We start from the raw sequence: 11,425 nt of genomic DNA on the forward strand, positions 1-11,425 counted from the left end.
AGAGGCACCAATATAGAGTTACTGACACTAAGACACTGACATGAGCACTGACATGGCTACATTGACACAGAACCACAGAGCGTTTGATCCTGACACGGAATCACTATCACCGACATTGATACGTCCATCACTGTCACACAGCTACAGAAAGCATGAGGCATTGACACTGAGACAGTTAGACTTACACAGGACCATTGACAATGGGATGGTGACACTAGTACAATTCAATGATATTGGGATGGGTTGTTTGGCACTGGGACAATGTCACAAGACAATGAAACTGGCAGAGGGACATGGGGATTGCAGGTACCGATATGGATACATTGACTTTTGGAGACACCAACATTGTGATTGACACTGACATTTGGAGGCTAATACTGTGAAACTGACTGTGGACCAAGGGATGGAGGGACACAGGGCCACTGACACTGAAACTTACAAAAGGCCACTTACAATGTGACAAGGAGACTCATAGACATTGATCCACGGACACAACAATTCATTTGTGTAGACAGACTGGGAGACCACAGACATTCGGACTATTGGTATTAGAAGAAGTAAGTCTATGGTCCTACACACGCCATAATGCTTTTTAGCAGCCGTCACAATCAAGAGGATAGCAATAACCTTCTTATCCAAAAAATGAAGAAAATAGTCGTAAGGATAGGTGTTCCTTTTTATTTTTCTGTTCTGATCTTTTTAATTCCATACAAAACATCCCGCAAACGTGTTTCGTTCAATTGGATAACTTGAACTTCATCAGGGCTTTCAAAGTATCACTGAGTTGTCGGAATATGCGCAATAAAATGCGTACAGCACGTTCATGAAATTCCTCCTTTATGTATTCTTCTGATAAAGTTAAAGTTAGCCAATTGAACGAAACGAGTTGGCTGAATGTTATGTATGGAATTAAAAAGATCAGAACAGAAAAATAAAACAGAGAGTGAAGTGCAGCTTCTATAGTCCGCCGTTGTGGTTGCTCAAGTTCTGGTTTGAAGAATCAAGAGGGCATACTGTTTGCAAATGCTGCCCCTCACAATACTTTTTAGAGTATAATTTTGAGATAATAAGGCAGCCTTTCACCTTCAACACACAATGACCCCTCACGTCCGACGAAAATAACCCCATTACCTGCTTCTAGCAATGTGAGTTCCCAGAAAACACCAGCTTGGTTCTCAGCACTGGCAGAAGGTCACATGCTTTCTGTGTCACAGTGCAGAAATAGGGGGCTTCAATCAGATTAGGGCTTCTGTAGGTGACTCTCCTTCCCCTCATTTTTTAGCCTTCTTCATCGTTTAAATTGTACTCCATGCCACCTGTCCGGTCAATTTGGAAGCACTGCGAAGACCCCTACAGAGGAGGAAAGAGGCTGGCGCAGCGTGAGGTTCTTTTACTCACCGTCAGTGACTTGAGAAAAAGTCTAAGTGAGTGTCTTAGATGCCCTTGCTCTCATCCACATACCGCAGTAGAACAACAAAGATAGTGCTCCGTTAAAAGCCAACTGAGGTTTTCTGTCTCAGCACTCAGCAGCTATAGAATCTCCTGGCTGATAACTCTGTCTGTGTTTCAATGTGCTTTATTTTAGTCTTCAGAAAGAGAAAAGTCTTTACAGCTTATGTCTGTGCCGCCCTTGGCCCACAGCCGTCTACCTCTGGAGTGAAGGTTCCTCTCTAGCTAATAGTGCTCAAATATAGTTTATAAACTCTGCTTGGACACTGGTAAATGTTTTCAAGTAAACAAACAATATAGAAGCCTCTCTGCCTTGCCATCTACTTAGGTTCTGTGAAACAGTGTTTACTGTTTATAAATAATAAATGCAATATCAAGATATCAACTATGCTAGAACAAACATTAAACAATGTATTCAAGTAAGCTGAAATATCCAGTTGCAATGAAACTGCTATTTTAACAACATTGGCAACTATAGATTTGCAATTGAAAACGTATATCTGGATAAATAAACATATTTAGGGGGAAAGGAGATACCTAAATGAAAAATATATGAAGTTTATACCAATGCGCTCTTAAAAAGAAAGCATTTGCAGGAGAAAATCGAAGATTCTGAGGGATGTCCTGTACAAACAATGACGAACAGCAGAAATTGCTGTAATATATGCCGTGTGCTATTTCTAAGAATCCCCAGGAATATAAAATGTCTATCCAATGCACATTAAATGTAATATGTTTTAGATATGTAGACCTATGATTATAATTACATTGGCATTAATCAATGGTGCATGCCCCCAGGGGGCACATGTTGTGCCCTCCTGCATGCACCCCAGAGCGTAGAGGCAGAAGGAGGTCCTTGCGGGCTCCCTTTGTTTCCTCTCCGCCAGAATTTGCATGGAGGAGGAACCACCATGAAAACCATGGGGGAGATGAAATTCCTAATATGCTTGGCAGTACCGCGGCTGTCCTGCCAAGCATATTGATGCCTCCTGACCTGTGCAACAACACCGCCAGGTAATGGCGGTTCCCCGTCGGATGCAGCGGGACAATGGCAGTCCAACCGCCCTAATCATAATAGGGACGTCGGGAAACCGCTGTTGCCATGCCCCCACGAGTGTGGCAGTCCATGGACCGCCAGACTCGTAATTGAGCTCTAAAATGTTTGAAGACCACAGATCAAAACAGGTGTAGCCAATCGTGAAGGATCTTCATTACAACCACTGACTATGTTGATGAGTATTGTGTAGATTCATTGGATGCAAACTGGTCTTATGTGGATAGCCTGAAAATCTGGCATGGATCAGATCCTTATGGACTTATGTTTGACACATGTGGCTAATGGGTTAAAGAAACTAAGACAGGTTGGGCAGCACTGCCTTCGAACAGGGGAAGAAGGAAGGCAAATTGAGGTTTGAAAGTTGCCAGAAAGCACAAGACGTAACAGTATAACACTATTTGCTTACAAAACAGAAGCTATTGTTACAGACACCATTATATATTGACACGTTTCTCTCTTTCATTTGTTCATAAAATATAAACAGCGGTTTCATTTGTACCTTCTTCCCTGGGGAGCATGGACACCGATGAGCCGAAGGAGGTGGCATCAAAACTCCCTCTCTAGAAACAAGTGAAAATAGAGTCAAATCCCTTGGTGGTCCTGGAGAGGACGGCCAAAGAGCATGCAATGGACCAAAGCTTTCACCAGCGCTAAACGAACTTTTAAATTGAAAACAGCTCTTGGATTTTGTAAGCTATGTTGTGATGTGGCAAAGTTTGACTCTGCTGATGTGTTGTTTTTGATGCAACAATGAGCATCGGGATAAATATGTCATTGGTAGTGTTTTGAAATCACCATGGTTAAGCCAGGGTTTCCTCTAGTAAGACATCTTCCGCAGCCCACAGGCAAATGATATACCTTCACAGGGAGCTTACAGAGTTACACCTTGTCTGAACAACACTTAAGATTATTCAAGTTACTGGTGCACAAATGAATAAGTATTTACAAAACAAGTTATGCCAAGTAACCTCTTCTAGGCGTAAAAATGTCCAGGAACGAAACAGAAAAAAATGACACTCGCTGCGTTTGTGTCGTGTTAAATAATAACTCTGTTTGCTTGCAGCATTAAAACGGGGGTGCATACATGTCTTTCTCTGACTGTGTCACGCTGAATGTACCCCTCCCCCTCTACCAACATAGGAGTCCAAGTGCCACTTGCCTGAGGGTGAGTTTTGTTCATGGCGCACTCCTGTGTAGGAATCTCTCCCTGTGAGGTGAAAGCCCGGGGCAGACGTGGGCTCCTGCTCGGAGTCTGCAGTCAGCCGCACACCGAGGTACACACTGGCGCTCTCGCCTAGAGCGTCCCAGGTTGCCAGGGACACGGGTGAGGGACACGAGGCGCCTACTTCAAAGGAGGAAGTGCGGAGACACTGCTCACTGCTCCCTCGGAACCCTGGGTAAATCGGCGCTGCACGGTAGGTTACCAAACACAGGTGAAGTAGGGCTCTGGGGGGCAGGCGGGTGCGATGGAACCATGCAGAGGGCGAGAAGGGGAGGGGGCTTCCTTCAGTGTGGGCCTAGGACAGAAAATAGGCCCGCCATGGCACCAAAATAAAAGAGGCCCCCATTAGCAAACCAGATAGCCAAAAAAGTAAATTGGAACTGTTTTGAACCTCTAATGCTATCTACATACGTGTTTTGCAAGGTATGGGAGGCTGGTGCATTTGTTTTTGCCGCAGGAAATGTTTGTGGTAATATTAGGAAAACCAATATCCCCTAAATCATCAAAAAACGGTCCACCACCTGACATTTTCAGACAGCCATTCGGGCACTGCCAGATTGCCCTATAGGTCAGTGGGTGGTAAGGTTCCCATGGGCCCTACTGCAAATGAGGGCGTTTGCAGGTAAATTGTGCACTTTAAAATACACAAGGACTTCTTCAGGAACATTTGCACAAATAGTACATTCTGATGTAGATCGGACCAGTGACATTGATTGCACTGGAATTGATTCAGAAACAGTTTAACAAGGAAATTTGAGGGCCCTGACTAAAAGAAATGTACTGAAAAGGTTCAGCAAGTCTTGCCTTTTAAATGCACACATAATCAACAGGTCATTGTTTAAAACTGGAAAAAATAAAGATACTTTCCCAGTGTTTTGTAGTTCTCCCCTTAGCAATCTTACGGAAATGTGATAAAGGGGGCAATTTTAAGGGATAGCAGCATGATCCTAAAAGTGTCGCATAAAAGCACATAATGGACACATGTCTGCAAATTGTTTTCAAGCACATAGGACTGCTGATGATACCAATGTTTTTCACCATGCCTTCAGTACATGATAATGGATCCAAGTGGCAGTACATTAATTCCTCCATGCTAATAATGCTTAGGATGGCCAATATCTGAAAACTATCTACTATCCAAGTCAAAATAGAACCGATCCAAGCATCGCAGGCACTAGATTTCCCCCCTACCCAAAGCGGCTTTAAAAGATAAAACACACTAAAGGAAGCATAGCTGAGTGCACCTGATCTAAAAATGGGTGCTTCTGCGTTGTATGTTTGCATCTGAGCTGGGCTGCAGGTGTAATGGAGCTCAGTGAATATCTGCAGGAAGACAGAGGGGCATATTACCAAGCATAAGCGATAATTATCGCTATGCTTGGTTAGCGGCTATTATTTTAACGCCGTGCATCGCCTATTTTTATCGCTTAGGAGCCTTGCTATTATCAAGGTTTATCTCCTAAGCGATAAAAATCGGCCGAAATGCATGAATATAGCTGAAAAGTCCGCGATATTCATGCATTACCGAGCTAATGCTCTTAGCCATGTTATCCACCTACCATTGAGTAACATGGCTAAGAACTGCTCTGGGGCAGGCGTTAGCTTTTGGAGATATTCGCGCTTAGCGCGAATATTTCCAAAAGTTGATAATAGGAGATAGCGATGTTAGCGACTGTTTCCAGTCGCTAACATCTTGGCACGCCCACTTTGCATGTCATTAGCGATAATTATCGCTGACATGCAAAGTGGGCCCCAAGATGATTGCTGTCTCCTACTAGCTGTCGCTAACTGGTGTTAGCGACAGCTAGGTAATAGGGCGATAAAATTATCGCCGCTTTAGCGGGAAGAATTCCAGCTAAAGCGGCGATAAGGCCCTTGGTAATATGCCCCAGAGTTCTCTGTTAAATTCAGGGAAAGGCAGATATGTAAACATTAAAATAGTCTCCAGCATTATGTTAACCTTGACATTCACGTTCTACAATTTGAATAGTGAAAACATAAAAATCACCACACAATTTACAACAGAGCTTTTTTTCCTATTTTTAGGGTCAGGCCTAAGTTTATTTAATAAATCAAAAGGCACTAAAAAGTTCACCTCTAGTTATCTTACCGGATTGAGCAGTACGTCCAAGACCCTGCCATTGCCTGCTGCTTCAAGGAAACAGTGCTGTGTCCACTTCCGGCCCCTCATCTTCATCCCGAGGACGGGCAGGAGATCGGAAAGCAGCAGAGGAGCGTGCACTGGCCTAGAGTGACTGACAGCTGAGGCTCGTGCCTTGCAACTGTAGGGGGCGGTTCTGTGATGGGGTGCCTGCAGCCCAGGGCCACCTAACCAGAACTTCGGGTAGAAAAGACAGTCAGACATTTTGATTTATGTTCAGACCTGTTCTTTTCACCCTGTATAAATTGCATCCTAGTACTTAGATAGACAGGGTCCGATTGGCCTATAGGGCAGTCAGGCAGTTTCGGACGGGCTGGTCTGACAGGTCAGTGTGTGGGCTGTTTTTAGGTCTCGCATGGCATTGAAGCGCATGCGCTCCTCGTCTGCGAGAGCTATGGTTAACAATATATTTCAAAAAGGGGCTTTAAGCCCGCCCCTGTTTTCGATAGGTGTGTGTCGTACTTTATGCTAATCGCAGCCTGGCAGTAGGTGTAATGTTATTGTAATGCAAATGTTACTTGTTGTATTAAATATCTGGATGCAATTACAAAAGAAAAAAAAAAACTATGACATTTACAATGACAATAGATCAAAATAATGTCAGTGCGAGCCCTATAGCATTGGGAACCAATAGGCTTAGTCCCTCCTTAGTACCGCCTTTTTTCTTCTTTTAACCTCCCATGAGGACGCCCCCGTTACATATGTTGTTACTCCCTAGGTAACATTTCTTTTTTTTTTTACCCTTGTTAGGGCCTCGTTTTTGGTTCAGAAACGTCAATCGTCACCTTCCACAATGGCCTTTTTTAATTGTAAGTCGTTGGTAACAAACTTCACAACTAGTGCACAAGCTATTTCATTGACTTTTTACCTGTGATGGAAAAAGGTCACATAAAAAAATGTAAATCCATATTTGTAAAGCGCAAGCTACTCACCCTTACGGGTCTCAAGGTGCTGGGGGCCGTCGTGGAAATTAAGTGAGCTATTGCCCAGAGCCACATGGTGGTGAGCTGAGCTGCCGCCGGGGATCGAACCGTGAACCCTGTGCCCCAAAGTCAGCTGCCCTGGCACCTGCACCACACCTCTCTCACGTTAGTCAAATACATACAGTAAATAACTACATTTACTCCACCTGTCTTCATCCGCCTTCTCCTCTCCCCTCTCACTGACCAGTTCCTGGGCATGGGGAAGAAAGAACAGAAAACAGGTTTGTGGCACCCCTGAGCCCCTCCAGGTAAGTACAGGGGAACCCCTTGGATCCTCAGCTGTCGTTGTCTTCTTTGTTACTTGAGCCTTTCAGGGCCCCCTGTGCGAAAGTACAAGGGGGCCCCTTTGGGTCCTCAGGTTTTGTCGTTGCTGTCTTCATCTGATCCGTCCAGTGCTGCGTAGTCACGCAGGATGCTGTGGATCATCTTACGGCACACCAGGGTCGATGTCTCCTTCTTCCCTACTACCAGGCGTTTTCTGGAAAAAAGAACATATTTCAGGCAGCACAGGAGCCTCCAGCAGTTCTGGAGGTCATTCAGTGTGTGTGTCCCTGGGAACAAACCATACATCACAGTCTCTCGGTATCCAGGCCCTAAGCTCCATGCCTAGGGCCTTCAGTAGGTCTTGTGCTTGCGCGCACTCCCAGAAGAGATGGTAAGTCGTCTCGTCTGCAATGCATCCTCTCGGGTAGGACTTGTATCGGTTGAGTCCTCTTGCCTGCATGAAGGCTCTCACGGAATGTCCTCCTTGTATGGATTCTTGAATGCAGCATTTCCCTGCATGTCGGCCACTCTGGCAGAGGAGAGTACGCCGATTGGTTCGCTGATGTCCTTTGCTCGTATCTGGCGTTGGACAAGCTTCAAGGTCCATGTGGCAGCAGCCTCCAGCCCGAACTCCTTCACAAACTTTTCCATTTCCTTGTAGAACTACGGGGTCTCCCAGTTCTACTGGACTGCGCTCACCCACTCACCCCATCTGAGGTACCTCCACGTTGGCAATAGGAAGAATCGTGCCATCAGAAAGCCGAGGTGGCTCTCATCTTCGGTCTTCAGGGTGCTCCTCACGCAGTCCCTCAGGATAGGGGCGATGTCTGGCACTCCCTTGCCTCCCTTGTCATGAGTCTTGAACATCACCGCCCTCTTCACTCTGTCCATCTTCTAGCTCCAGGTGAAGTAGAAGATAATTCTCATGATGGCCTTGGCTGTGCGGGACTGTAAAAGCCACACTTGGGTGACATGCTAGAGCACTGGCAGAGTCTCATTCCACAGGACCAAAGACTTCCCTTCGATTGTCAGCTTCCAGAAGCTCCAGAGTCCCAGCTTCTGCCTTGTCTTTGCCAGTCTCTCTTCCCATGTCTTCTCCGCTACACATTTGCCACTGAACCAGACTCCAAGGATCTTAAGGAAGTCCTGCTTGATGGGGAAGGGCAGTGGGTCTTGGGTGGGGGTCCAGCATCAGAAAAGTAGGGTTTCCAATTTGGTGCTGTTGATCTTTGCTCCTGACACCTTTCCAAACTCAATACAAGTCGATATTAGTACTCTCCAGTTCTCTCACGGATAGTCTGTCCATGCAGAAGACTGAGACGTCATCCATGTAGAGGCAACACTTCACTTCACCCTTTCCGTTGCTTACTGGGGCTGTTACTCCTCTGATGCTCCTGTTCGGTCTGATGCATTTGGCGAGGAGCTCAATCACGCAGATGAACAGAAGAGGGGAGAGAAGACAGCCTTGCCTAACACCTGACGCTTGACAGGATGGGGAAGGGATAGTTTTTCTTGCCGTTAACCAATGCGGTGTTAGAGATATCTTTATAGATTATGGTCTCCACGTCACAGAAGAAGACTCTCAGCCCTAGTGCTCTGAGTGTCCAGTCCATGTACTCATGGGAAATGCGGTCAAATGTCTTTACATTATCCAGGCAGACCAAGGGAGTTGGAACCTTGTGGCTCTTGACGTACTTGATTGTGTCCCGGACCATGGCCAGGCTGTGCACGATTTGCCCACCCGGTATCCCACACGTCTGGTCTGAGTGGACTATCTCCACTATTACCTTGTTTAGGCGGTTGGCCATCACCTTCGCAAGAATTTTGTAGTCTGCATTGAGGAGAGAGATGGGCCTCTAGTTCTTGAGGTCTTCTCTCTCTCCCTTCTTCTTGTACAAAAGTGTTATGATACCCTCTCGAACGGATTGCTGCATACTGCCCTTGCCCACCATTTTCTCTTAGAGGTCCAGCAAGTTGAGGCCGAACAGGCTGCACAGTACGACATGAAGTTACACTGGGAGACCGTCATTTCCAGGCGTCTTGCCTCTCTTGGAGGTCGTAGCGGCCAAGTGCAACTCTTCCAGGGTGAAGGGCGTGTTCAGGCCCTCTCTCTTTTTTGGACCCAGTGTCTTCGAGATGCCCTCCAGAAAACTATCCGCCTGGGCTCTCTCTGATGACTTTGGTGAGTAAAGCATGCCGTAAAAGTCGATTATGACTCTCATGACTTGCTCTTTCTCACCTTGGAGGTTGCCCTCAGAGTCCCGGAGCTCTACCAGCGGTGTGTCGGCTGAGTGAAGTTTCTTGAAGAAGATCAAGTTGCATTTCTCGTTTTTCTCGAGGTTCTCGGTTCTGGTCCGGAAGATGATTTCCCTAGATTCCTCTGTAAAGTGCTCAGTGAGCCCTTTTTGGGTTTCCTCCAGTGTGTCATCCACGTCCCATCCCCTGAGCTCGAATTTGTACAGTTGCTGCAGTTTGTTCTGCAGCTTCCTGAACGACTGATTTTCCCATGCAGCAGCTCTGCTTGCGTCCTGGAAACAGCTCTGGAACCTGTTCTTCACCCATTCCCACCACTCACTGGCCGATTGAAAGAGGTCCTTCATGTCTCTCCACTCTACCTACATGACTCTGAGGTTCGCCACTAACTTCTCATTTTCCAGCAACAAGCAGTTTGTTTTCCACGATCCTGGGCCAGCGTTAAACTTCCCTGCAAGCTCCTCCTCGAAACTGTCTGCTCTGTGGTCAGAGAAGTGGATGGAGACCATGGAGCTTCGCCCATGCTTTACAGTTGGGTAGGTGAACAGAAAGTTGATCCGTGAATGCACAGATTGGTCTGGCCTACTCCAGTAAAAACTCCTGGAGTTCGGCCTCATGCTCCCGATGACATCCCGGAGAACTGCCTTACCTATCAGCTCCACCATCAGCCTGGATGTCACGTCCATCCTTACAGAGCCTGAGACAGTGCGTCCATCCAACTCTACTGTGCAGTTGAAATCACCACTGATCAGGATGGTCCTGGAGGACATGAGTTGCATCCTAAGTACCCTGAACATCTCGAGTCTCTCATTCTTCCCTGGGGGTCATAGACATTGAAGAGCCTAACAGGATCACCGGCTCACGAGCCGTACACAACCAGCACTCTGCCGTTAACTTGCTCGGAGACCTTGTCCATGGTGAAATCCCTCTTCTTGATCAGAATGGCCACTCCAGATGATTTGCACTTGTTTCTTCCAGACCAGAACGATGGCCAGTGAGTCCACTGCCGTTCGAACTGGCTGTACGACTGGGCATACAGAATCTGCATTCCTGCAGAAAATAATATCTTGGTTCTGAGTGGCCAGGAGGCGCAATGTGCCGACCCGCCTAACATGATCCTTCTCACTTCTGACGTTTAGGGTGAACAATGACACAGCCATTGTCTTGGCGCTAGCAGTCAGTGTCTGGTTCAAAACCTACTGGGGTTGAAGGCCCTGGGATGCTCCACATGGGGTGCTGAGCCACCTGCTGATCCTGCTCTCCCTTTCCTGTGCTGTCTTCAGTGTTTCCCTAGGTAACAATTACAGCCCCAGAACACTTTATTTAAAGGGCTTCAGGCAAGACACATGCTTAGTCCTAGTCAGGGCTGGCAGTTGTTACTTTACTCACTAGCACAACTCTCATTTATATGAGACCTTCTATAAATTTACCTTCATCAGCTCCACACAGGAACAACCTAATCCGGATTCAATATAATAATAATTTTGTCAAATTTCAAAGCTACTAAATGTATACATGGACATAGCTATTTGAATGTACTTGTGGTACTCTCTTGCATGCAATGCACTATGGGTAGGATGGATTTACCATATCTTCTGCAGGGTGCAGTACCATATGTGACCAAAAGAGGTCAACACGGCTAGCTAAAAAACATTGCCATTTATAATGCCAATAACTCCAACTTTGCAGGTGCCCCTTGCAAAATGGCTAGGTAAAAAAACATTGGCATTTATTTATTTGAATTTACAGTTATTACCATAAAACAACCGCTACTGTTTATACAACATTTGTGTTTGAATGCATTGCAAGACACGCATTACACATATGACCCGACATTTATGTACTTTACACAAGTTTGGTTATTTATATCCAGTGTTTCTGGAACTTGTCACGACAGATATAGGCAAATAGCATTCAGCCTTTTCTCCGATCTAGCATCAAAGTCTCCAAGTGGACCTTTCACCAATCGGGATCCACATTTATCCGTATCCCCTTTCTGGAGTCAGCGTCCAGCCAGTTGGTGTGTGTGGAGTATA

General features: G+C 46.1%; 1 protein-coding gene across 3 annotated transcripts in view; it reads right to left on the minus strand.

Moving 5' to 3' along the window:
• The window catches only part of LDLRAD1 (low density lipoprotein receptor class A domain containing 1), a 132,605-nt gene extending 128,796 nt beyond the window's left edge, over window positions 1-3,809 (minus strand). For all 3 annotated transcript variants that reach the window (XR_015307510.1, XM_086952513.1, XM_086952507.1), the window contains exons 1-2: window positions 3,666-3,809; window positions 3,006-3,066 (exon numbers count right to left, since the gene is read on the minus strand). Coding sequence is in view for 2 of the 3 variants with exons in the window: in XM_086952513.1 (XP_086808639.1) it covers window positions 3,006-3,066; window positions 3,666-3,686 (82 nt within the window). In the remaining variant the exon portion in view is untranslated. The remainder of the gene's footprint in view (window positions 1-3,005; window positions 3,067-3,665) is intronic.
• Between the last annotated feature and the right edge of the window lie 7,616 nt (window positions 3,810-11,425).

Source organism: Lissotriton vulgaris, chromosome 1_1 (genome assembly GCF_964263255.1).
Source record: "Lissotriton vulgaris chromosome 1_1, aLisVul1.2, whole genome shotgun sequence".
Lineage (NCBI taxonomy): Eukaryota > Metazoa > Chordata > Amphibia > Caudata > Salamandridae > Lissotriton > Lissotriton vulgaris.